The 24,847-nt window shown below is 61.8% G+C and overlaps 3 protein-coding genes across 9 annotated transcripts; 2 read left to right on the top strand and 1 right to left on the bottom strand.

Moving 5' to 3' along the window:
* Window positions 1-153: 153 nt before the first annotated feature.
* Window positions 154-14,113, top strand: LOC142604221 (tRNA (32-2'-O)-methyltransferase regulator THADA-like). 7 transcript variants are annotated; one of them, XM_075769427.1, is made up of 31 exons: window positions 158-338; window positions 883-1,060; window positions 1,285-1,371; window positions 1,656-1,683; window positions 2,022-2,170; window positions 2,358-2,480; window positions 2,707-2,827; window positions 3,102-3,253; window positions 3,774-3,858; window positions 3,973-4,109; window positions 4,532-4,729; window positions 5,142-5,838; window positions 5,923-6,075; window positions 6,167-6,276; window positions 6,407-6,567; window positions 6,791-6,957; window positions 7,244-7,426; window positions 8,028-8,176; window positions 8,812-8,955; window positions 9,243-9,347; window positions 9,559-9,759; window positions 10,019-10,169; window positions 10,314-10,548; window positions 10,693-10,932; window positions 11,067-11,292; window positions 11,448-11,654; window positions 11,866-12,104; window positions 12,316-12,498; window positions 12,991-13,257; window positions 13,346-13,551; window positions 13,668-14,113. In XM_075769427.1, exons 1-31 carry the CDS (start codon window positions 235-237, stop codon window positions 13,937-13,939), a joined length of 5,658 nt encoding a protein of 1,885 aa, XP_075625542.1. In that variant the 5' UTR covers window positions 158-234; the 3' UTR covers window positions 13,940-14,113. The 7 variants fall into 7 exon arrangements, 3 of the variants coding, with proteins under 3 accessions (XP_075625543.1, XP_075625542.1, XP_075625544.1); XR_012838110.1 differs by lacking the exon at window positions 13,668-14,113 and having other exon boundaries at window positions 155-338; window positions 12,237-12,498; window positions 13,346-13,487; XR_012838109.1 differs by lacking the exon at window positions 13,668-14,113 and having other exon boundaries at window positions 155-338; window positions 12,210-12,498; window positions 13,346-13,487.
* A 1,655-nt stretch (window positions 14,114-15,768) lies between these two features.
* LOC142604319 (uncharacterized) lies at window positions 15,769-18,894 on the top strand. The gene is made up of 2 exons (XM_075770132.1): window positions 15,769-16,910; window positions 17,458-18,894. The coding sequence occupies exons 1-2, from the start codon at window positions 16,040-16,042 to the stop codon at window positions 17,664-17,666; spliced, it is 1,080 nt and encodes a 359-aa protein (XP_075626247.1). The 5' UTR covers window positions 15,769-16,039; the 3' UTR covers window positions 17,667-18,894.
* Window positions 18,895-20,923: 2,029 nt separating this feature from the next.
* LOC142604318 (somatomedin-B and thrombospondin type-1 domain-containing protein-like) lies at window positions 20,924-24,824 on the bottom strand. Its single transcript, XM_075770131.1, has 6 exons — window positions 24,346-24,824; window positions 23,331-23,513; window positions 23,112-23,202; window positions 22,313-22,486; window positions 21,450-21,570; window positions 20,924-21,360 (listed from the first exon to the last, which is right to left on the bottom strand). The coding sequence occupies exons 1-5, from the start codon at window positions 24,551-24,553 to the stop codon at window positions 21,465-21,467; spliced, it is 762 nt and encodes a 253-aa protein (XP_075626246.1). The 5' UTR covers window positions 24,554-24,824; the 3' UTR covers window positions 20,924-21,360; window positions 21,450-21,464.
* Between the last annotated feature and the right edge of the window lie 23 nt (window positions 24,825-24,847).

Genomic DNA, 24,847 nt, shown 5'->3' with positions numbered 1-24,847 from the left:
CGGGGGGGGGGGGAAGGCGAGCCTCCCCGCCCGGCGATAGCCGGGCGGGGAGGCTCGCCTTCCCCCCCCCCCCCCCTCCGCCGCAGCCTTCCTCACTACCAGCCCTACCAGGAGCTTCCACCATCCCCCGGAGCCTGCCCGGCTGTCCCGGGGAGGGCAGAGCGCTAGGGGGGGCCGCTGAGGCGACAGAAACACGGCCGAGCTCTATGGTGGTGGTGGAGGCTGGGAGCGGCCATGGGAGCGGAGCGGGAGGCGCGGGCCTGCGCTGCCTTCTACGGGGCGCTGGGTATCGCTCAGCCGGTGCTGTCCTGTTTGCGGTGCCTACGGCAATTCGCGGGGTAAGAGAACCGGTCTTGAGAGAGGGATTACTCGGGAATTGCCCGGCGTGGAGTTATCGAATGTTTCCCGGGTGAAGGGGACCCGGCGTGGGTCCTCCGAGCATCCCCCCGGGCGTGGGGAGGGAGGGAGGGAGGGAGCCGCCCCCACTTGCCCTCATCCCGTTGCAGCCCTCTCTGCAGCAGGAGGGCAGCAGGTTTTAGGATTTTTCAGGTCCTCCTACGCACCCCCCCCCCCCACCCCCGACTTACAGTAGCCAGAACGGGCTGGGGTTTGGACTGAGCTTTGAGGAGTTCCTCCCCACCGCTGCAATGCTGAGTGCAGTTTGGAGAGAGGAGCATTCCAAGCCGGGGCACCCCAACATTAACCCCTGTCAAGCCAGGGCACCCCCTCCCCAATCCAAATCAAGCTAGGGCACACCCACCCCGATCCCCACCAAACTGGGACACCCCCACCCCAATGCACATTGAGCTGGGGCTCCCCAACCCTAATCCCCACCAAGCTGGGGAATCCCTCGCCCCAAGCCCCATTCCCATCCCATTTCAGGAGTACTGCCAAAAGATGCAAAGACAAGCACCTGGAGGAGGCTCTACTGCTGTCGCAGGCGCTGAGCGAGGGTCTGCGGGCGTTGAGCGAGGCAGAGGCACGGCCCCTGCTCCGCTGCGTCCTGGCTTTCCAGATGGAGGCAACCAGCAGCTCCAGCTCCTTCCAGAAGCTGGAACAGGTCTGTAACACAACCGGCTGGGCTGCAGCTTCAGAGCTCCATTAGCCACAAGCGTAAGCGATGGTCTCGCCCAGCTCTGCCGGCCACCAGCACAGCCCTGGTGCGGTACATCCTTACCGGCAAAGGGGCCACGGTGATGCCGCAGAGCTCACCTAAAGGGACCTTGCAGCTGGTATCTCTCGGGGGTCCGGGCAGAGCGGCTGACTCGGGGCGTCTCTCAGCAGATCGTGACCCAACTGGCGGTGGGGAAGGAAGCCCTGCTAGCCCAGGAGGTGGGCGTGCTGCTGGCCGGCCTGGTGCCGCAGGGAGAGGTGAGAGCACCCCAGATGTGCGGTGGTACTGGCTTTTGTGGGGACTTGGCTGGAGCCCATGTGCAACAGGGACCTCCTGGTTTGGGCTGCTTGGGGTCCTTTGCTTCTCTTCCCAATGTGCTGGGGGCTCGCCCTTGCTTGCAGCTGGTGACACGTGGCTGCCTGTCACACCAGCCCTTTGCTCACTGCTGGGACAGCTTCTGGTGCAGGCAGGACCCTCCTGCCCAAGGCACTGAGCCCCAGCATGTCATCACATGGGACAAACTGTCCTTCTGCCTCTGCAGGTGCTGTCTCCTGGGGACCTTCAGTCAGGTCAGTCTCTGTTCCTTCCCCTCTGGGGGCTTCTCCCAGTCCCCACCACCAATGCACAGAACACATCCTGCCCACCCAGACCGGGTCCTCTGTGCTCATGGGAGGGGGAGCAGGGATCAAGGATCAGCCAGATCCATGGGAACTCTGCAGAGGTCCCAGCAGCACCCAATGGCTCTGCCCATCTGCCTGGGGCACTGGAAGCTGGATAAGCCAAAGCATCCCCTGCATCGCAGCCCTGTTCTTACCCCGCTCACCAGCAGCGCAGCCCTTGGTTTAACCAGGAGCAGGGCTGGCTGCGGGCACAGTGCTGGGAGCTGATGCTGTCCCCTTGCCCACAGTGTGCATGTTCATGGAGGAGAGCAGCCTGGGCCGACAGCACTGGCAGCAGAACCTGGCCCCGCTGCTGCAGCGCCTGGCCAGTACCTTGCGCTGGGTGCTGCAGAGCCAGCCTGCGCCCGGCAGCACGTGGGGCTACCTGGCTGTCAAGGTAAGAGCCGAATTTCAGAGGAGGAGGGAAGGATCAGTCCCTGCAAGGATCTCACTGGAGCGATCTCCAGGCAGGACGCGGCACACAGTACTGCTTTGAACGGTCGTCCCTGGGGAACCACTGCTTTTTGGGAGGTGAGGGATGCTGACAGCCATCCCTGTGGCCCCTGTCCCTCCTATTGCTCCAGGCCTGCCTCCAGCTCTTCCAGGTGCTGCCAAAGGACGTGGCCCCCCTGGTGTGGAGCGCGGTGGGGAAGAGTGAAGCCCTGCAGAGCCTCCTGGAGCTGCTGCTGGAGGTGACGTGGGGGAAGGTACGTATGGCTGCAGGGAGGGATGGGGCTGCCTGTCCCAAGGAGCAGAGCAATCCCACCCTTCCCGGGTGCTTTCCTCATTCCCCTAGCCAAGGGGAGCCTGCAGCGTCTGGGGTGTCTGAGGGACCCTGCGTGGTTGCCTGCATGGGCATGGAGGGAAGGTTAAATGGGGTCTGGTTTTCAAGGGGCGTTTTGAGCTGTGCCTTTACCTCCCTCGCAAGTCCAGGCCCCGAACAAGGACACGCGGCTGCTGGCAGGCACGGCCCTGAGCATGCTGGTGAACACAGCCCTGCAGCCCGAGCACGGGGCAAACGCCATGCTGGCCCTCTTCCAGCTCCCTGACCGAGGTGCGTGCTCCATCCCGAGCCAGGGTCAGCCTCTGGCAAACAGGACAGCAGGGACAGGCGTGTTTGGGTGCAAGAGACCAGTGCTGGTCTGGGTGCCACTCACCAGCAGTACAAGCTGGACACTGCTGCTGTGTCCTGTTCTCAGGGTTTGGGAGCACCAGCTGCCACCGGCCACCTCCCACAGTCACTCTGGGATGAGCCAGGGCAGTTCACTCTTGGAGCAGTGTTTGCGTTTGCCATCTTCCTGTCATCTAATGCAGCCATTTCCCACCAGGTGTGGGGGAGCTGAAGTTTGGGGAGCTGGCAGTGGAGGTCCCCCCCATCCTGGAGCCAGATGGGCTGGAGAAGCTGGTACTCACCAGAGGTTTGCTGATGTGCTGCAGGATGGACATCCTCAGCTGCCAGCTGGAGAGCTTCACCCACCAGGTAGGGGAGCTCCAACCCAGTGGCCAGGGATTTGGAGAGCCCCTTGCACAGGGCTGGCAGCTGCCAGCAGGGGCTGTGGATCCCCAGGGAATGTAGCCAGGCTGCACCGCTCCACACCCAGCTCCACGCATCCCGCTGAGCACCGTGCATTAGCCAGGAGCCTGCTTTTTCCAAAGACATCCGAGCGGGGATTTCCCTCTCCTGGGGAAGCTGAGAAGCCAGGAGGTGCCAAAAGTAGCCCCCACAAAAGCAAAGTGGCAGCAGCATTCACCCTGTGCTTCTGCAGCATGAACCCAGGGCAACCCTGGGCCAAGTGCAACCTCCAGCCCTGCCCATCTCCAGCATCTCCCAGGTCCTCAAGAGCTGAGGACCTCCAGACAGGAGCAAAAACTACTACAGCAATAAGCTGCTGTAAGAGTAGAAAAACCCAGCAGTGCTCCCCTCATCTGTCTCGTGGTGGGGTTTTCTCACCCTGGAAAGCCCACGCCTGCCCGGTCCCTGAGCCCCCGTGCTCCCACAGGCCTGCCTGCTGCTGGACGTGGTCTTTCCCACCGTGTGTGCCCTGACCAAGGAGCGGAAGGACTGTCACTACTACTGCTTCCAAGGTAGGAGATGATGCTCCCCTTGTGCACAGGGTCCTTAAGCCCAGCAGCCCGCACCAGCTCTGCTGCGGGTGAGTCTCGGGGCGAGGGCTGCAGCGATGCTCTCTGCTCTTGCAGCATGTGTCCTGTGGCTGCAGCGCCTGCGGGAGAGCCTGCCTGCCGTCTGGCGCCTGACCGGGACCCGCATCCTGGCCCAGGACGCTGAACTGCTCCAGCAGCTCGCCCAGCTGGTGTGGGACAACGCTGAGACCCCGGTAAGGCCGGGGTGCTGGAAACCCACACCACAGCAAGCAGAAACAGCCCTTTCCCTGCCCATAACGCATCCCTGCCTGTTTCAGATCCATCAACCAAATACAACCCCCTTGCCCATGGCTGCCTGCAGCTGCCTTCCTCTGGCAGGACAGGGGCATCCATGCTGCTGAGGCCAGGGCGCTCATCACACATGGCTTCCACAGGGTTGTGTCCCAGGGCTTCACCCTCCCTAGGCAGCGCCCATGGGTGCAGTCCCAGCCGGTCCATGCCTGCTGGCTCACCTCCTGCCATCCTCACGTCCCCAGCTGCCAACCCCATGGTTACCAGCCACTGCCACAGGAAAGCAAAGACTCTTTCCTCACCCAGCAAGACAGGAGGAGGAACCCACCCTAACCTCTCCTGCTTGTCATCCTTCTCCCCCCAGGTGGAAGGGGTGTCCGAGTTCATCCACAGCTCCTTCCGACTGCTCCTGGAGATCTACCACCTCGAGTGCCAGCGCTTCCAGGACCAGGAGAAACCCCTCTACCAACAGATGCTGCAGAGGGTGATCTCAATGCCCTGGCAAATCAAAGCCAGATACGTGCCCCTGTGTGCCATCATCCCCTTCGTGGGCAGCCAGCAGGTAGGGAAGGCAGGGGGACAGGGAAGCTTGGTCCTGGCTGGCACTGCTGCTGGGGTGGCACAGCCTCTGTCCACTGCCTGTCACCTTCCCCTGCCCAGCTCAGCCATGCGGGCAGGCAGCATTCCCAGCCAGGGGAGGCGTGTTAGCATCACCCAGGGGATAGCATCCCTGGTGGGGCAGTGAGCTGCAGCAACCGTGATGCATCCCTGGGGACTGCCAGCAGGGAGGGAAACTTTGTCAGTTGATGATCACAAAACTCTGGCCAAAAGCAGCTTGGGGTACCAGAGATGCTCAGTGCCATGGGTGACCACAGATCTGCCCCACCACCCGGACCCTTCAGCCCAGCAGGGAATCAGAGAATCATTTAGATTGGAAGAGACTCTTAGGAGGGGGTCATCTGGCTTTCTCCCAGGTGCTGGATGCCTACCCAGACCTGCCACAGCACCTCCTGAGCTGCCTTTCCACCAACCACCTGTGTCCCACAGCTGCCGAAGTCTACAAGGCCCTGGTGCGACAGCAGCGCGCTGAGCAGCAGGACGGGCAGCAGGGCACAGAGGCAGCTCTGGCAGAGCGGTGGGCGCTGCGCTGGCTGCCCCTGCTCTCCCAGGCGCTCCGCTCCCCCCTGCCCATCCTGCAGAGCAATGCCACCAACCACCTCCTCACCTGGACCCTGCAGCACCTCCCGGCTGCCCAGGCGCTGCTGGCCGCCCAGTTCGGTGGCCGGGATGCAGCATCGCTCCGGGCTTGGGTCTCACTGCTGAAGGCGCAGAAGAGCGTGGCAGGGGCCCTGCCACTGCGTGGCGAGGAGCTGGAGCAGCTCTCCTGCTGCCTGGGCAGCCGTGAGGAGGGCGTTCGGCTGGCAGCACTGGGTCTCCTCTGCTGCAGCCCCAGCACCAACCGGCCCCTCTCGAGCACTGAGATGCGGCTTCTGCGGGAGTTCCTGCCGCTCAACCTCAACTGCGACTCCTCCTCGTTCCGGCAGCTGCTACAGGCAGCGGTGAGGAAGGCACTGGTCCGGCTGCGGGACAGCTCGCTGGCCCAGCTGCGAGGGAAGGTACCCCAAGGTGCCGAGCCGAGCGAGGGAACAGGACAGCTCGCCCAGGCAGTAGGTGAGGCGGCCACCCCGGCCCTTCCACCGCAGCTCCAGGGAATTCACACGCGGTGCCCAGCCTGGCATCGCTCTCTGCCCACAGGCTTTGTGGAGTGGCTGCTGCAGCTCAGCATCGCTTCGCTCAGCCCAGGCTCCAACTACCAGAGGAAGAAGACAGCTCTGCTCCTCCTGGGCACGGTTTTGGAGACCTGCACAGACACCTGGAGCCCCGATAGAAAGAAGGGCCAGCCCCCACGTGAGTACGGGCAGCCCCCCCAGAGCATCGCCCCTCAGCTGCAGGGGTGCTGCCCCTTTCCCCGTCCCACTGCCCCGTGTCCCCACCACAGGGACCATGGCCACGCTGCTGAGCTATGCCAGGCAGAGCGGCTGCTGGCACTTCTTCTCCCAGCCCAACTTGTTGGCACTGCTGAGCTGCTTGCAGGACAGCACTAACGAGGTGAGCCTTAATGGTTGTAAAGTCACCTGCCTCAGTGGGGAAGGGTGGTGGGCTCCCCCTCCTGCCCTGTCCCAGCTGCTTCCACGTCTGTCTTGTGTCCCAATTCCCCCCACCTCTCCTGTCTTGGCAGATCAGAGACTTGGCCTCAGAGCTGCTCGTCCGCTACTTCCCCCCCACGTTCCCCGAGCCCGTTGCCCTGGCTCTCTTCCAGCTGGCCCAGGACACCCTGGGCAGCCCGCGAGTGCAGGAGGCTGAAGCCGGAGCTGTGCTGATGAAGACCATCCTGCAGAAGTACGGGCTCTCGGCCTCCCCATCCCCGCAGTGGGGCAGCAGCAGTGTCTCACCAGCAGTGTCTCACCAGAGGCTGCCTTTACAACAGGGCAGCGACGGCTCGGGTTTGAGATAGCCTTGCAGTGAGGAGCTGTGCAGGACCCCGAGCCAGGGGAGGAAGGAGCTACACAGACAGTTGGACAGAAAATTTCATCCTCACAGCAGCCTCTACCTCTTCCCCCAGGTCAGACAGCAGCACCATGAAGAGCCTGGCCCTGGAGGCCAAAGCAGCCCCTTTGCTGCCCAACCGAGGCCTGTGCTTCGCCCAGCACCTTCTCCACGTGCTGCAAGCCCAGTATGCTGCGGCGTGCCAGGACCTGCTGCAGGCAGCAGCCACTGCGCCAATGCACGGTACGTCCCCAGCCTGGCTGGGCAGCAAGGGGCTCCTGCAGCGGGTATCCTCCCCAGGAATTTGGAGCAGGCAGGAATCGTACAGGCAGGATTGAGGCCACAACTCAGTGCTGGTGCCACAGCCTTGCCTCAGTTTCCCTGTATTACTGCTCCACCTGCCCAGCGTGCCCATCACCTAGGGGCCCTGCTCGCTCCCCTGCCCGTGAGCCATTTCAGCTGCGGGCTCAGGCAGGAGAGCTGGGGTCACACCAGCCACTGCTGTGACCACACGTGGGTGTTCTTGCAGGAGCCATTGCAGCCCTGCGGCGGTGCCTGCTCCAGGTGCCAGAGGTGGCCGCCTCCATGCGGGCAGCAGAGTTGGTGCAGAGCTGGCAGGAGCTCCTCACCCGCCTCATAACCACAGTGAGAGACATCACCTCCTTCCTCCTGGGTGCTCTGCAGAGCCAGCAAGGCCCCGGTGCTGAGCAAGGTGAGTGTGTCCCCAGGGAGGGACCAGCCCTGGGAACCACTGACACCTCCATCACAGCTGTCCTTGACCTGGCAGCCCTCCAGCCTGCAGGGAGGACATTTGCTTTTGGGAGGGGACAGCAGTGGGGCCAGGCAGGCAAGGTTGGCCTGGGAGTAAGGTCCAAAGCAGGACACCTGAGCAAGGATGCTCTAGGTGTTGGGCAGAGGATCCTGGAAACCACAGGAGCAGAGCAGCTAGTGCCTGGTTTTGCCTCCCTTTCTCAACTGCACATGAAAACAGCAGCAGAAGTAAAAGGCAAAAGCCTTCCAGAAGCATAGAATAGAATCATAGAATCATTTAGCTTGGAAAAAACCTGTAAGGTCATCAAGTCCACCAGCAAGGCACTTGCTCAACTGGAAGAGCTGGGAGATCAGGGGCTGGTGGACCCCTTACAGCAATGGCTCAGAAAGAGCAGTGGGGCAAAGCACAGCTGCAGTCCTGAGCACGACAGGAGCCACTGTCATTTGTGTGCACCCCTAACAGAACAGTGGGTCCCCCCAGCAGCATTCCCCTCCCTCTGCCTCACACCACCCTGCTCAGACCAGGCTTCTCCCTTTTGCAGCTGCTGCCCCATCATTTGCAGACATGGGGAATGCCATCAGCTCCCTCATCATGCTGGGGAAAAGCCAGGGGCAGGAAGAAGAGGAGGACTCAGTCCTGCTCTCAGAGGAGCACAGTCTGATCCTGACCTGCTGCTGGGTATCAGTGAAGGTAGGCACCCCTCCCCATGGCACTGCAGAGAGGGGCAGCCCAGCCCCAGCCCCGCACCCACCATCCAGCCCAGCCCACCCACTGGGTTCTTCAGCTCCCCTTGGGGCATTTATGCTCCCTGGGGATGAACAAGGGGGAATTTCTGCCCTTACCTCAGAGCTGCCACAGTCCATCCTCACCCCCTGACAGGGAGGATACAACCACCACCCTCCCCAAAAGCAGCCACCCCCCTGCCTGCCCTTATGTAGCCCAGCTGGTTCCCAGGCACTGACGGACTCCAGCTGCAGCAGAGCCGGGCTCCCCAGCTTGCAGCCCTGTGGCTGCCCGTCATGGCTCCTTTCCGACAGCTGCCCATCCCAGCTTCTCCTCTGCAGCCTTTCCAGCGGCTGCCTGGAAAAAGGCCATCTCCACCACACACACCTTGCAGCTGGCTGAGAAACCGCCGTGCCGCAGAGCCTGTGCACGCTCCTGGGCATGCCGGTGGCCATGCTGCCTGATGGTGCCGGCAACCGAGAGCGCCCGTGCTGGGGGGCAACAGCAGCACCCGCTGTGCTTCCCTGTGGCGGCAGTGGTGGGGCAGGACAGGAACGGGGCAGCCCTGCTGCCAGTGCTGGTGACCTTCCGCTTCTTCCCAGGAGATAGGGCTGCTCTTGGGGGGCCTGGCTGAGCTGCTGCTGGCCCCAGCGCTGCCTCCCGGATCAGGGTCCCTCCTGCCGCTCCCCACCGTGCAGATGGCCGCAAGAGTGTTCCAGGAAATCCTGCTGCGGTGCCGGCACTGGGTAAGAGCGTGTCCTGCCTGGGGTGGCTTGGCCCCTTGCCCACCCCTCCAGCCCCGTCCCTGGTGTGCAGGGTGGGCGAGCACAGCAGGCAGAGTCTGCTCTGGGGTGAGATGTGGGGCACAGCTGGAAGCTCCCAGCTGAGATCCCAGTGTCAAACTCCATCACGTCCCCACACCATCATGTCTTTTTGCTTCCTCCTTCCCCTGTGCAAAGAGTTTTCGGGGGGCCATGGGGGGCTGGCGGCTGCAGCCTTTGGGGCGCAGGGGCCTGACGCTGCTCTGCCCTAGGGAGCGGTGGAGGGCTGCAGCATGGGCTTCACCAAGTTTTGTGCTGCTCTGCTGAACCACCCAGATACGGAGCTGCAGGCGATCCCGCAGACCATGCTGGAGCAGGTACCACGCTCATTCTGCCCCATGTTCCCCCCATGTCTGGGGAAGCCCCAGGGCCATGTCCCTGTGTCCCCCTACCCTGGGATAAGCACCCACGTGGCGGCCAGGGTGTCGTGGTGCGGGTTTGGTGCAGCCGGTACGCTCCCCTGCAGAGCAGCTGCAGGCTCCAGCCAGCAGGTTTCCAGCCATATCTCGGGTGGGTTTTGTTCCTCAGGGCTTAGATGCACTGAGCGGACCTCGGAGCAGCTCCATCACGCGCCGTGCTGCCGGCTTCCCCATGCTTTTCCTCTGCATCACCAGCGGGGAGGTCCCAGCGCAAGCACGGCTGCTGCTGACCCGCTGCGTCCAGACGCTGCTGGCCTTGGCCACCACTGCCCTGCCGCAGGACTGGGACCAGACGCTCGACCTCCCACAGGTGAGCATGGTGGGCCCTGAGATCCTGGCTGGAGCTGGTCTGGGGACAGAGCGATCTGCACGAGGTCCCCTAAAGGGACCCGTGCTGGGTACCCCAGCACAAGGCTGTGCTAGCGTGGAGACCTTGGGGTGAGCCAAGAGCCACAGCCCTGCCTGTGCTGCCTGTCCTGGGAACCCTCAGCTCCCCCATCTCTTCCCACCGTTGTCCCTTTGCGCGGAGCCCCCTCCCCTCGCCGCTGAGCCCCGCACACTTTCCCCAGGTGTGCGCCCTCCACGTGCTGCAGACGCTGGTCCGTGGCACAGGGCTGGGCGGCACGCTGCTGCGCCACGCCACGCCAATGGTGGCCCTGGCACTGCGGGGCTTGAGCTCACCGTGCTGGGCCATGAGGAACGCGGCCGTCCAGCTCTTCAGTGAGTACCGAGGGGGAGAGGCAAGAGAGCCCCGCAGGACCGATGCAGCCGCCCCCCAGGGTTCGGAGCCTGGCCGGAGTGAAGTGCAGGGGGTTGAGCAGGGGGTGGACGGGACCTGACGCTGCTCTCTGCCTGTCTCTGCAGGCGCCCTCACGTCCCGGCTGCTGGGCCAGCAGCGGAGCCGTGGGGAGGGCTGCCCAGCGGAGGGGGTGAGCCTGCAAGCCTTCCTCGGGCAGCACCCCCAGCTGGGCGCTGTGCTGCTGGGTGAATTGGGGGAGGCCGCAGGGCCTGTGCCGGGGGGGCCCCGCCTGCGCCCCGCGCTTCATGCCGTCCTCACCCTCCTGGCCCAGCTGCAGCCCGGCCCCGACGGCCCCAACAGGTGAGGGGGCAGCAGGGATGCTCTGCCCGGCCAAGGGCTCCTGCAGCAGGAGGTGGTCCTGCAGCACCAGGACTGGCCCTGGCTCTTGGGGGAAGTTTCGCTCCAGCCACAGCATCACCGTGCCGTGCCCTTTTTGCTCCACAGCCCCTCTCCTCGCTTCCTGGGGCCGCTGCTGGAGCTGGCAGGGAGCCCCATCTACGCCGTGCGAGTGATGGCTGCCAAGGCGCTGGTGCCGGTCGTCCCGCCGCCCCGGCGCTGTGGGGTCCTCCTGCAACTGGCCCAGCGGCTCCCTGCCGCACCCGGACAGGTCCGCTCGCACAATGCCGTTCACGGGCACCTGCTGCAGATGCGGGCGCTGCTGGCCTCTGCCCCGGGCACCAACGGGTGAGTGGTCCCACGCCATCCCCCTGCCCATGGCCCCTGAGGTCGCTCTGTGCCGAGATGCAGCTTTTTGGCCAAAAAGCAGCGTCCGCCCCTGTGCCGCAGGCCCCGTGGTGAGGCTGCGCATCTCCCTGCAGGCTGTCGGCCGAGGCGCTGCGCTCCGTGGCTTTGCAGCTGGAGGCGCGGGGCTGGCTGCTCACCCCTGCCCAGCGCTGCCCGCTCGTCCGCGCTGCCTTCCTCCAGGTCCTCGCCCTCCTGCCTGCATCCTTTGGCCCCGGCTTTGCCCAGAGCATCTGTGACACCATCAGCGCTGAGCTGGGCAGCCTCCCGCCGGGGGGAAAGCCTGGCTGTGCCGAGCTGCAGGTATTGCTGCCTGCCTGGAAAATCACAGCCGTGGCCTCCCTGGCAGCGAGCCTGGGGGTGGTGGGAGGTGGGGCACCCCCCACTTGTGGGGCACACCCCCCCCCCCCCCCCCCCCCAGGCCAAGTATTAGAAGGGGGATCCTGGTTTTCCTCCAGGTGGGCTCAGCCGTCCTCCACCAAACCATGGCCCACTTCGTCTGCGGCAAGGCAGCCCAGCTGGCAGGCGGTGAGCGGATCAGCTCCGTCTGCTCGCTCCTCCGGCAGCCGAATCCCGACATCCAACTTGCCATCCTGAGCTGGGTGATCACTGGGAAGGGAGGAACGTGCGAGGAGTTGGAGAAGGCTCTCGGTCTGACACTACTGGTACGACGAGGCTCAAAAGTCACCAAGTAAAGCGGAGGGTCCCCGATGCACCATGCAGACGGGATCCTGGGTGCTCACTGAGGAGAGCAGTGCTCCCCGGGCTCCCCCGGGAGGGTGCACGAGTGCGGTGCGCTCACCCAGTTGCACTGAGGTCACTGTCCTGCAGTGCCAGGGATACTAACTGTGTATCTTCTTTCCTGTTGTTGACTAGGAGAGCTTGGGGTCGGTGCTGCGAGAGAGAAGGGATGGAGAGTTCCTGAGATTGTACCTTGAGGCTTTGCTGCATCTTTACAGAGAACCCTCGTCATGGTCCCAGGAAGCTTCCCATAAGCTCCAGGGCTCCTCAGCAGCATGCCTGGAGATGCTGCTGCACATGGTGGAGGCTGGGTGCCCTGGCCCCGACCTCCTCTTCCAGGCACTGTGTGCTGCCAGCCTGCTGCTCGCCCGCTGGTAGGTCCCTGCTGCTGCCGGGGGGGCTCTGCCTGACCCTTCCAGGAGATTTCTCCTTAGTCCTTGCTGGAAACAGAGCCGTGGCTTCTCACCTGTAAATCACAGCTTTATGCCTGGGTCCTGCGATCTCAGGGGAGCAGGTGGCCTTTGGTCCCCTGGATGGAGTTGGAAGGTGTGCCTGAATTCCCTCTCCTTCCCTGGCCTCTGGCAGGTTTGGGGACGAGGACGGCCCGCTGGTCGAGCGATGGTGCGCAGCGCTGGAGGAGTGCAGCCAGTCCGCTTCGTCCGAGGTGCTGCGGCTGGCGGCAGCCCGCTCCCTGCGGATGGCGGGTGCCAACATGGTGCGGCGATCCCTGCGTGCTGCCTGTCCCTCGCTTGTCCCCGTAGCTCTGCGGTAGGTCACTGAGCCCATCCCCTGAGCTGGCCATGCTTGCAGGAGCAGCGCTGCCCACAGCCATGGTGCATTCCCAGCAGCACTGCTCCTTGGAGCCCCAGCCCCAGGGTGCTGCAAGTTAATTGACTCTGCAAAAGGAGATATCCCCTGCAAAAAATTCAAGGGTGTTAAAGAAAACCCCCCACAAGACCTTGCAGCCTACAAAAAACTTGAGTGGCACTTGAATAGAAGCAGCCAGACCCATATGAGCAGCAAACCGCATTGCTAGGTCCCTCGTTCCCTGTCACAGTCCCTGCCCTCCCAAGCTGCAAGCTCTCGGGTGGTGGCTGTGCTTTTCACAACCCAGGAGAAAAGTCCCTCGGGGAAGCATTGCCCTGGGGGGTCTCATCCTTCCCCCGCTCTAGGCAGGCTGGGGATGCTCTGGGGAGTGTGGTGCCCTTCCCTTCCCTTCCCTTCTCTTCCCTTCCCTTCCCTTCTCTTCCCATTCTCCAGGCTGATAAACGTGGGCATTCACCTTCTGCAAGACGAGGAGCGGGAAGTCCGGCACGAGGCCTCAGGTTTCGCCAGCCTCCTGCAGCAGGACCCTGGGGAGCCGCTCCGAGATGGCTGCATCTTTGTGCAGGACAACGTGGCGCTCCTGGGCCTCCTGCAGCTCCTCCTGGGAGAGTTTGGGGAGCACCCTGAAACCTTTGACTTGCTGCTGCAGCATCTCCCAGTCCTAGATCTCCGGGGCATCGTGGAGGAGATGGAGGCCAACAAGTGAGTTGCCAGACCCCTGGGCTGGGTATGAGGGAGCGTGGGGGACCACGGGGCCGGCCCTTGGCTTCACTCTGCTTCTCCCCGCAAGAACCACCAGCCTGTACAAGGAAGATGAACCCAACGTTTTTGCGGAGCCAGCCGTCCTGGCGTGGCAGCTGCTCCCCATCCTGCTGCAGCTCCTGGAGAAAGTGCCCACCAGCCGCCCGCTCCGTGCCTCGGCCCTGCACTGGCTGGCAGCCGCGGGCCCCGGCATCCTGCGTGACCTGCGGTACTGCAGGCACCGCTGGAGCCAAGGTACGGCGCAGCGTGAAGCCTCTGGGGTGGGTGAGCTGGTGTCCTCATCCCCTGGGCCGGCGCTGCCCGCGGGCACCCCGCCACGCTCACGACTCCTTCGCCCGCTCTCTCCGCAGAGGCTGCTGCCCGCTGGGGCATGAAGGCGCTGGGCTGTGCCAAGCTGCGCGTGGCCGTGGCCGTGCTGCTGGTGAGGGCCCGGCTGGCGGCACGGGCAATGCAGGTGCTGGGGGAAAGTGCCGTCACCGTGCCAGGGCTGGACTGCGGTGCCCAGGAGCTGGAGCAGGAGCGGACGCTGGTGCAGAGGCTGCTGGCACAGCACGGGCTGGTCCCCGTGCCGAGCCAGGGCAACGCACCGGGGGAGCCGGGACCACCGTCTGGGGCTGCCTGACAGCTCTGGGTACGTGTCCTGGGTTCGGCTGGGGTAGAGTTAATTTTCTTTCTAGCAGCTGGCACAGTGCTGTGTTTTGGGGTTAGGATGAGAACAATGTTGATAACACGCTGATGTTTTTAGTTGTTGCTAAGCACTGTTCACAATTAAGTCAAGGACTTTTCAGCTTCCCAGGCCCTGCCAGGTGCAGAAGAAGCTGGGAGAGCACAGCCAGGGCAGCTGACCCGCACTGGCCAAAGGGATATTCCCTGCCATAGAACGTCATGCTCCAGATAGAACTGGGGAAGCGAGCTGGGAGGGGGGATTGCTGCTTGGAAACAGACTGGGTGTCAGGGATTTTTTCCCACAGATGGTGAGCAATTGCATTTGTGCATCACTTGTTTTTTATTATTATTATTGATGTTATTGTTATCCTATTAAACTGTCTCTATCTCAACCCATGAGGTTTTTTCCATTCCTCTCCGCATCCCACGGTGGGGGGGGAGCGGTGAATGAGCGGCTGCGTGGTGCCATGAGGCACCCTGTGGTACTACCTGCGTGACCACAGAGAGGACATGAAGGGCTGTCTGGTTCTAGCTGGTAACTGAGCACCTGCAGCTGCCTGCTCACCCTTCCCCCCCAGTGGGATGGGCAGGGGAATGGAAAAAAACTCATGGGTTCAGATAAAGACAGTTTAATAGGATAACAAAGGAAGAGAATGACTATTATTATTAGTTTTAATAATAATAATAAAATGCCCAGTCTGTTTCCAAGCAGCAATCCCCCCTCCCAGCTCGCTTCCCCAGTTCTATCTGGAGCATGACGTTCTATGGCAGGGAATATCCCTTTGGCCAGTGCGGGTCAGCTGCCCTGGCTGTGCTCTCCCAGCTTCTTCTGCACCTGGCAGGGCCTGGGAAGCTGAAAAGTCCTTGACTTAGTGTAAATGCTACAACTACCTAGCAACAACTACAAACATCATTGTGTTATCAACATTATTCTCATCCTAAACCCAAAACACAGCACTATACCAGCTACTAGAAAGAAAATTAACTCTATCCCAGCCGAACCCAGGACAGCATGGAGCAGCATCACACCAAGCCCTGCAGCCCCAAGGCTCCTGGCTTACGCTGCCACATCCCTCCCTTTGCCAGATTCTCTCTCTGGCCGCCAGCCAGGATTGCAGGGTCGGTGGTATAACTCAGGGGAACCCCATTTGCCGTGCAGGACACGCTCACGTCGTTCCTGATGTTTTGTAACTCTCCATCCCGAGGACACCAGTGCAGCATCACCTCGGCCCGTGCCTGCGCTGCTGCCCGCAGCATCCCTGCCTCGGGTCGGGCCGGGAGGAGAGGACACGCACCCCGGAGCCCTCGCACCCCCTTGCACTGCCTCACTCCCACCACCTTTTTTTTTTTAACCAAAGTTTTAGCTCCTCTTTCGCGACCGACCTGGGCTTTTTATCCCAAATAAAGAGACCAAGACCATCCCCGGCGGTGAAGCCTTTTAATTTCCCTGCTCTCGGGAGGGGTGGTGGGAGAGGGGGAGGCGGGCGGGAGCCAAACACGCCCGGGAGCAGCCAAGGGGCAGCAGCCTCCAGCCGCAGCCGGGGAGGTCCGAACCCCGAACCGAGCACCCCCCCGCCGCGGGTGCAGCCCAGCTCCCGGCTGCAGGCAGCCGACGGGCGGGTGAAGACCCAGGGCCCGCCCGAGCCCCCCCCCCCCCGCCCCCGCCGCGACCCCGAGCGGCAGCGCCCCGCGCCCCCCCCCCCCCCCCCCGGCTCCGGCCCCAAAGCCGCCGGGCCGGACCACCCCCGCCCCGCCCCGGTACCGGCCCCGCCCCGGCGCGGAACAGGATGCGGCCACATCCGCTTCCCGCGGCCATCCGCACGGCACCGGCCCGGCGGGAGGGCAGCGGCGGCAGCGCGGGACCCCGCCGGGCGTGGGGAGCACCGGGGACACACCAGCATCAGCACCCCCGGGGGCAGCCGGTCTTGCAGAGCCCCGAGCAGTGCCGCAGCCCCGGGGCTCGGTGTGCCCCGGACACGGGGGGACAGAGCGGTGCTTGGCGTGAGTGCACCCCGACCCGTCCTCACCCCTCATCCTCACCGGCCGCAGGGGCAGCATGAGCACAGCCAAGCCGAAGCGCATCAAGTTCTCCGAGGAGGAGAAATTCCTCATTCTGGAGGAGTTCAGCCTCCGCAAGGACATCTTGATCCCCAAGAGCGGCCGGTACAAGAACACGCTGGCCCGACAGCGTGCCTGGGAGGAGATCGCAGCTGCCGTCAACTCCCTCAGCCCCCTGGTCCAGCGCACACCCGACGAGATTCGCAAGAAGTGGCACAACATGGTCATCAACGCTCGCAGGGAGCTGGCCGTGGAGAAGCACCCGCTGCTCCGCCAGCGGCCCCAGGAGAAGCTCTTCCAGAACATCTTCGCTCTCTTCAACAAGCCTAGCCCAGGGCTGCCGGACCCGCTGCTCTCGGCCTCAGCCTTCAGAGCGAGAGCAGCCAGCGGCCCCCCCGGGATGGAGGTCACGCCAGACTTGCTCCTGCATGGCCAGAGCAGTGCTGCTGCTCCAGGCCGTGGGCTGCTCTGCCCCATGGGGACCCCGCCAGCCCCTGGCCCCATACTGGAGAGCTTCCTCAGCGCAGCCGGTGGGGAGCCCAATTCCAAGGAGAACTTGCTCCTAGCAGGACCCCAGGACAGCGTGGAAAAGAGACTGCCACCACCCAGCGCAGCCCCCGCAGTCCCCTGCCCACCCGCAGCAGAGGTGCTCCCGGCAGCAGCTCCCCATCCTGCCTCGTCACAGGGCCAGGGTGCAGCGGGGATGGCCCCAGTGCTGCCAGCCAGCTCCCCCGAGCCCCTCGCGCCCTTCCGCATCAAGTGCCCGCCGAGCCCGGCGCTGGCGTGGCCGTTCCTCAGCACAACAGCGAGCCCGGCGATGCAGAGCAGGGGGACGGGCAGCCCCGGCCCCCCGGCCCCGGATGAGAACGGTGAGGCGCCCGCGTTGCTGCCAGGCTCTGCCCTCCTCCCTAGCACCCACTGAGCTGGGTGCGCTGAACCTTTGTCGCAGCTTCCAGCCCCGTCCCCACGCCAGGCAGGTTGCGGAGCTGCAGCAGCGCTCCCTGGGCAGTGGCTCCTCTTTTACTGTGGACAAGCAGTTCAAAACCCGCGTTTTTCCGAGGGAAAAGCTTGCTCGCTCTCCCTGCCGGTCCCAGCTCCCGCGCTGGGGCAGCCGTACCCTGCCCTGCTCCCGCCGGCTGCCGCAGCACGTAGAGGTGGCTCAGGGGGAAAGGCCGAATCCTGCAGGGTTACGTTTTTGGGAGGCCGCCGTACAGCTGGCGGGGAGCGGTCCTGGGGGCTGCGTTCAGCATCACCAACCCGTCCCTGTCCTGGCAGCCCAGTTCCCTGTGGAGAGCGGGTGGGAGGGCCGCACAGCCATGGCAGGGGCGTTGGTGGGAGAGAAATGGCAGGAGCAGGCAGTTCCCTGCAGCTCCGCAGCCCCTCGCCAGCTTTAACGGGTTTCCCTGCTCCGCTCAGGCAGCCCATCAGCGCCAGAGGGATCCCAGCCCGGCCTGCGGGGCTGCATCGGCATGGCCGGGGAGCGGTGGGAGAAGCAGAGCCAGCTGCAGACGGAGATCCTGGAGCTGCAGAAGGAGACCCTGCAGCTGCAGAAGGAGAAGATCCTGCTGGAGAAGGAGAAGCTCCTCCTGGAAATCATCAAACTCCGCAGGGAGCTGGGCACCTGATGGTCCTCTGCAGGTGCTGGGGTGGCCTAGGGCCACAGTGTCCACTGAGGGGACAGGGACAGCCCGCTCCCCCGGGGGATGGGCACTGGCTACCCCCCTGCAGCTGGGGTCCCACAGGATGAGGCCGGGACGGCAGTGCCATGAGCTGCCCTCTCCTTCCCACCTCCTTCCCCAGAGCCAGGGCTGTGCCCGCCTTGGGCTCCCTCCTGCCTGCTGCCTGCCTGCACGCCCTTGACCAGCCCGGCAAGGGCCAGCCCCGGCACAATGGGTCATCCCGCCGCAGGAGCCTCATCCCGCCGAGGCGGGGGTTTGGATGGGTGCTCATGGTGTGGGCATGGCCACCCTCCGCTGCTGCCCACGTCTCCTCTGGCCCCTTCACTCCATTTCCCTGGGGGTGTTTAACGGCTCAGAGCTCCCCGGGCATCTTGGCCGTGGCACGGTGGGGCTCAGGCACTGCTCGTCACTGCAGGTGGCCATGTCTGAATACGGGTGATCTCTGTGGGACGAGCAGCCGGTGCTGTGCCTGGCAGGGGTGGGGGTGAAGTCACCCAGGGGATGTTTTGGAGGTGCAGGCAGGTGCTGAGGCCACTGGCACGGTGTCTCAGCTATGGGTACCACTGGCCGAGGCTGGCCCAGGGACCCCACCAGTGGGTGAGGAGTGGGGAATGGCACCAGCGCAGCCCGGCCCCGCTCCCTCCAGTGGGGGCTGCTGAGCCCCGTGGCTGGACCCGAGCGCCCGCTGGCATCATCGCCCACGTGCAGACTTTGGGTGCCTATGTTTAATTTCTCTCTGCAAACCACAGCACGCAGCCGAGCTGCGCTTCATGGCTTGCTCAACAGTTGGGCCAGCCCAAACGCACAGAGGGAGGATGCTCCTCCATCCTCATGTTGCCTGCCAATGGCAGTTCATTGCATGGTGTGATGTCATGGCTGAGCATGATGTCATTGTGGTGTTCTCCCATGTCACTGCCACATCATCTTCTCACCCACATTTAACAGCATGCTGTTCTACCACCATTAATCACCATATTTTAGCAATTCCCTTGTTTTTAATCTTTATAGGCAGGGTTTTCTTCTCATTCTTCACCAAAATACTTAATGCAAAACTGTGCTGGTTTTGGCTGGGATGGAGTTAATTTTCTTCATAGTAGCTGGTATGGGGCTGTGTTTTGGATTTGTGCTGAAAACTGCCTTGATTATAATATAGAGATGTTTTCGTTATTGCTGAGCAGTGCTTACACAGAGCCAAGGCCTTTTCTGCTTCTCACCCCACCTGCGAGGAGGCTGGGGGTGCACAAGGAGTTGGGAGGGGACACAGCCGGGACAGCTGGCCCCAAGGACCAAAGGGATATTCCATACCATATGGCATCATGCTCGGTATATGAAGATGGGGGAAGAAGAAGGGAGGAGGGGACGTTTAGAGTGATGGCGTTTGTCTTCCCAAGTAACTGTTACATGTGATGGAGCCCTGCTCTCCTGGGGATGGCTGACACCTGCCTGCCGTGGGAAGTGGGGAATGAATTCCTTGTCTTGCTTTGCTTGTGCACACAGCTTTTGCTTTACTCGTTAAACTGTCTTTATCTCCGCCCATGAATTTTACCTTTTTTTCCTTTTCAGTTCTCTCCCCCACCCCACTGGTGTGGGGAGAGAAGTGAGCGAGCGGCTGTATGGTTGCTTTAGTTGCCGGCCAGGGCAAAACCACAACAGTCCTTTTTGGTACCCAACATGGGGCTCAAAGGGGTCGAGATGACCACAGGTTTGATTGGAATGTGCTAGATCGAATTTGTAACTGTTATTGCTGATTAGCTATTAATTGGCAGGCTTCTGGACTTGCTTGCCTTACTGTAAAGTCTAGTGCTCGTTAGTGGCTGCTTTGTGCTTTGGCTGCTGTGCTGCTTATCATCTCAGCGTGCTGTGCCTGGGAACATTCTGATAACGGCGATGGCGATGCGCCTGGGCTGGCAGGTGGCCAGGGCATCGCTGCTGTTCCTGTGCTGCTGTCCTGGACAGGCTGGAACTCCTGTGCGCACTCGAGTCGAAGGGACCGTGACCTGTGGATGAGGCCACGTGGGAGCAGGACACCCCGAAGCATCTGTGGCCACGAATAAGTCCACACCAGAGCAGGTACATCTTGAAGTATCTGTGGCTGCGGTTGTGCCTGTGCCGCAGCAGGTATACCTCTGAAGGGATTGTGGCCCAAGGGGAAGTCCACGCTGGAGAAGGTACACCTTGAAACATCTGCGGCTGTGGATAAGTCCACGCTGCAGCAGGTACACCTTTAAGCATCAGTGGCTGTGCATGAGGTCATGTTGAAGCATCTCAAAGCATGTGGCCACAGATAAGCCCACAACAGAGCAGGTACAGCCCTGGAGGGACTGCAGCCACGGCTAAGGCCATGTTGGAGCAGGTTTACTTCTGAAGGTCCTGTGGCTGTGGGTAAGGCCATGCCGGAACAAGTGGACCTCAGAGCAACTGTGGACAAGTCTATGCCGCAGCAGGTTACCCCTGAAGAGACTGGCTCGTAGATAAGGCTCCACTTGGAGCAGGTACCCCCCTAAGGGACTGCAGTCTGTGGATAAGTCCAAGCCGGAGCAGGGGCGAGGGGAGCAGTTCATTGCAATGCTAAACCTGATGGTCTGGTCCAAAGGGACCAGGGGTGGATATTGTAATGGCAATACCTTTAAATTGTTGTAACCTGGGATTTGAGTTACATGTTATGGAAATTACTGTAGCAGGAACCACCTGAACCAAGGGAGGACAAGCCTTACAAGAAGCAGTGCAAGCACAGCAGCGACCTGACCTGACCTGGTTTTGCCCAGTAACTCCAGACAACACACCACCCCTCCTGTCCCGACTGACCACCGTAACACGGAGCCCAAAGTCAGGGGCCAGATTAACTCAGTGGACATTTGTGGACATTTTAAAGACATTGAACAAGGGTGGTCCATAGACTAAGGGGATGGTATCTGGGTATTGTATCAAAGGATGGGAAGGGGGGGGGGTAATGAGTGTGGTACCTGAGCATGACATAAATGGTATAGAATAAGGGGTGGAGAATGGGCTGGTTTTGGCTGGGATGGAGTTAATTTTCTTCATAGTAGCTGGTATGGGGCTGTGTTTTGGATTTGTGCTGAAAACTGCCTTGATTATAATATAGAGATGTTTTCGTTATTGCTGAGCAGTGCTTACACAGAGCCAAGGCCTTTTCTGCTTCTCACCCCACCTGCGAGGAGGCTGGGGGTGCACAAGGAGTTGGGAGGGGACACAGCCGGGACAGCTGGCCCCAAGGGCCAAAGGGATATTCCATACCATATGGCGTCATGCTCGGTATATGAAGCTGGGGGAAGAAGAAGGGAGGAGGGGACGTTTAGAGTGATGGCGTTTGTCTTCCCAAGTAACCGTTACACGTGATGGAGCCCTGCTCTCCTGGGGATGGCTGACACCTGCCTGCCGTGAGAAGTGAGGAATGAATTCCTTGTCTTGCTTTGCTTGCACGCGTGGCTTTTGCTTCACTTATTAAACTGTCTTTATCTCAGCCTGTGAGTTTTACCTTTTTTTTTTTTTTTCCTTTTCAATTCTCTCCCCCATCCCACTGGGGGTGTGTGAGCGAGCGGCTGTGTGGTTGCTTTAGCTGCCTGCCGGATTAAACCACAACAAAAACACAGGGAGTCAGCTCCAAGGGTGAACAGCAGGCCTGCAGAAGGGTGAAATTAAAAAAGACACCAGGTTTTTATTTTATTCCTCCTCCCAGCAAGGAGCAGTGGTGGGGAGGGCTCAGCTCACCTTCCCCAGGGGATGCTACACGAAGATGAGAGCCGGGGGGGAGCAGGCACAACCCTCCTGCAGCCCCTCCTGCACCCACGAGCCCTGGCACCCCGCCACGGAGGCGGCCACCCAAAACGTCCTGGAAGGGAAAGCTGGTGAGAGCTGGGGCACACTGCAAATAATTCAATATATATTTTTAAAATTATATCTATTTTTATATATATATAAAATAATATACATTGGCAGTTGGTCTAGATGACCATTATAGGTCCCTTCCAAATGAAATATTCTATTAAATATATTTATTTTTATATTATATAGTATTGATTTATAGTACATATTACTGATTTATCTTATAATATTATGGCATCTTATAATATTATCTTATAGAATCATAAAATCATTTAGGTTGGAAAAGACCTTTGAGATCTTCAAGTCCGACCGTTAACCTAGCACTGCCAACTCCATCACTAAACCACGTCCCTAAGCACTGCGTTTACACGTGTGTTACGCACCTCTGGGGATGGGGACTCAACCACCTCCCTGGGCAGCCTGTTCCGATGCTTGATAACCCTTTTGGTGAAGAAATTTTTCCTAATATCCAATCTAAACCTGCCCTGGTGCAACTTGAGGCCGTTTCCTCTTGTCCTATCGCTTCTTACTTGGGAGAATATTGTGGCATAATGTAATATTAGTTTTATATATAAATATATTATATTTATAATTAAGAATATTAAAGGAAGATGCTTTAGGGGTATGGAGAGATGCTCCTCCATGGTGGGGGGACACGCCCCTTTGGACGCACAACGTGTCCTAGGGACACGTTGCGCCTCCGAAGGGACATGTCGTCGTGTGTCCCCCCCCCCCAAATTACCACCTACCTGACTCCTTGCAACCCGTGTCCGGTGCAACGGGGATGGCGGTGGGATGCGTCCCCCCGGCACTCGACGCACACCCGCTTGTCACGGTGCAGCTGGCGGCTCCAGGCTTGCCCACGGCAGGGGGGTGCTACCTGCGTCAGGCGGAAATAGCCGCAGTAGCTGGGGAGGGGGGAAAAATGGGGAGGGGAAGGGGGAAAATGGAGGGGAAAAAGGGGGGAAATGGAAGGAAAAAAGAGGAAAATGGTGGTTGGAGTGTAGGGCAGAGGTTGTGGTGTTTTCTTGATGGATGGCGGGGGTGTAAAGGGGCCATGGGTTTGGGGGTGCAGAGGGGCCATGGTTGGGTGGGTGAGAAGAGTAATGGCTCTGAGAGGGTGCAAAGGGGCAATGGCTTTGTATGGGGGTGCAAAGGGACCAGGGTTTTGGGGGGTGGGGTGGGAAAAGGGCCACAGTTTTTGGAAGGGGTACAAAAGGGCCATAGTTTGGGGGGTAGGAAGGGTGGTGGCTCTACAGGGGTGCAAAGGGGCCATGGCTGGGCTGGGGGAGAAGGGTAATGGCTCTGGGGGGTGCAAAGGGACCGTGGTTTTGGGAGGTGGGGGTGCACAGAGGCCATGGCTCTGGGGGGGGTGCAAAGGTGCCACAACTGCAGAGGGGCGTGCAGAGGGGCCCCAACTTTGGGGGGTGTGTGCAAAGGGGCCACGGCTCTAGGATGGGGTGCAAAGGGGCCACGGCTTTGTTTGGGGGTGCAGAGGGGCCATGGCTCAGGCGGGGGGGTGCAGAGGGGCCCCAGCCCCACACCTACCTGGATGGCTCCTCTGACAGCAGCAGCCCAGCTCTTCGCCAGGGATCCCTGAAGTCCCGGCTGAAGGAGTCAGGTAATATCTTGGCCACCTCTGGCAGAAGAGCAGCCGGGGGACACACACGGATGGTTAGGGATGCCACGGGACAGGCAGCGGGGACGGCAGCACCGGGGGGCGGTCACGCACGAGGGAGGCAGGCATCCCCACGGGACCCACGTTACCTTTGGCCGTCCCGCAGGTCGGGTGCTCCCCTAGGCAGCCGCGACGCTGCTTGAGGTCAGGACAGGGCTCCCCTCCGTGCCGCGGCGGGACGGTGACCTGGCGGCTGCGGGCCTTGCTGCCAACGCCGCACGGGGAGCTGCACTCGCTCCACGGCCCCCACGGCCCCACCGCGCAGCCCACCGCTGCCAGCGGGCCAAGGGAGCAGGTGGGACGGAAGAGGGAAAAGAGAGCTTCAACGCCATGACAGGTGGAAGTGGGAGAGCAGGGGAGATGCAGCACGGTGGAGAGGGGAGGCAGGAAAAGGGGCAAGGTGACCCTGGCAGCCCCCCTCCCCCCCCCACAGATCCCCGGGCAGAGGCTTCCCCACCAGCCGCCGGCGCGGTGGCATTGTGCACGGCTTCCGCAGACTTTTATGCCCACATGCTGCCGCGGCTCTGCATCATGCTGAGCTGGGACTCTGCTAATCCCCCCGGAGATTAGGGAGGGCTGACTGTTGCAATTGTCCCGAGGGCTGCGACCGGTGCCCGCCCGGGGTTTGGGTCCCCAGGGTGGGCTGGCTCTACACCCCCAAGCCCATGTTCCCCGTTTGTCACCCTCAGCGCAGCCCCCGGCCCTGGGTGCAGCATCCCCGCGCAAGGTACCATCTGTGGCAGCGGCAGGGGTGATGCCGGGGCTCATCCCACCCAGGTCCCGCACTGACGGCTCTGAGGCTCAAAACCGCAGCGCTACCGTCATCCTGCTATTCTCAGCTGCAGATCAGAGGCCACCCCTGCGGGCTCTCTTACTGCACAGGGAGCAGTCAGACATTTCAGCGTGGAAAAAAGCAGAAAATCAGGATATTGCTCCAAATCCAGCCCAGCTGGCATCCACAGACACAGCCCGTTACCAAAGCAAGGGGCCAAGAGGTAAAGCAAACACCTGCCACCAAAAGCAGCAGCCCAGGCTGGCATCCCCAGCCCTGGGGCTCCCCTCTGGCACAGGGTCCAGCCAGCACCATCCGATCCCAACACTCACCGGCGCGGCGGCACGCGGCACGGTAGTCCTTGCAGCAGTCGCCCGTCCTCTCGCAGTACGAGTCGCAGTAGCAGCGAGCCCGGCGGGTGCCCGGGGCCCAGCAGGCATTGTTCCTGCCCGGGCAGCACCGGTGCCAGCAGCCGCCCGCGGCACCTGCCAGGTAGCCAGTGGCCAGCAGCCAGCCCCCGCAGAGCAGCGGGCCCCACATGGCACCAGGTCCCCACAAACCACTGAGCAACAGCTTTCCCCCCGCGCCAGCAAACACCGGGTGAGCGGCGAGAGCTGGAGCCCCGGCCGCACCGCCCCTGGGCTGGGCGGGGGGACGAAGCCCATTCCCTTCTGCTCCACCAACCCTCGCTGTCCCAGCTCTTCATTCTGCCGCTGGGGTGAGGAATCAATAACATTAACCGGGACGGTTAATAAAATGCAGTGTGTGGGACAACGCAACCCCGGAGCGGCCGTGAAAGGGGCACTGCTGGATTGAAACCGATGCTCCCCTGGG

Source organism: Balearica regulorum, chromosome 17 (genome assembly GCF_011004875.1).
Source record: "Balearica regulorum gibbericeps isolate bBalReg1 chromosome 17, bBalReg1.pri, whole genome shotgun sequence".
Classification (NCBI taxonomy): Eukaryota; Metazoa; Chordata; class Aves; order Gruiformes; family Gruidae; genus Balearica; species Balearica regulorum.
Note: the sequence above shows the minus strand (reverse complement) of the source record. Positions and strands in the feature narration are given on the sequence as shown.

Bases quoted from the DNA above. Each gene is read 5' to 3' on its own strand.
- LOC142604319 (XM_075770132.1), top strand. From the start codon at position 16,040: ATGAGCACAGCCAAGCCGAAGCGCATCAAGTTCTCCGAGGAGGAGAAA. The intron at 16,911-17,457 runs GTGAGGCGCCCG...TGCTCCGCTCAG, and splicing joins CCCGGCCCCGGATGAGAACG to GCAGCCCATCAGCGCCAGAG.
- LOC142604318 (XM_075770131.1), bottom strand. From the start codon at position 24,553: ATGTGGGGCCCGCTGCTCTGCGGGGGCTGGCTGCTGGCCACTGGCTAC. The intron at 22,487-23,111 runs GTAGGTGTGGGG...CCCTCCCCATTT, and splicing joins CTGTCAGAGGAGCCATCCAG to TTCCCCCCTCCCCAGCTACT. The intron at 21,571-22,312 runs GTAGGTGGTAAT...TTTCCCTTCCAG, and splicing joins CACGGGTTGCAAGGAGTCAG to GACGTTTTGGGTGGCCGCCT.
- LOC142604221 (XM_075769427.1), top strand. From the start codon at position 235: ATGGGAGCGGAGCGGGAGGCGCGGGCCTGCGCTGCCTTCTACGGGGCG. The intron at 1,061-1,284 runs GTCTGTAACACA...GTCTCTCAGCAG, and splicing joins CCTTCCAGAAGCTGGAACAG to ATCGTGACCCAACTGGCGGT. The intron at 2,828-3,101 runs GTGCGTGCTCCA...ATTTCCCACCAG, and splicing joins CTTCCAGCTCCCTGACCGAG to GTGTGGGGGAGCTGAAGTTT.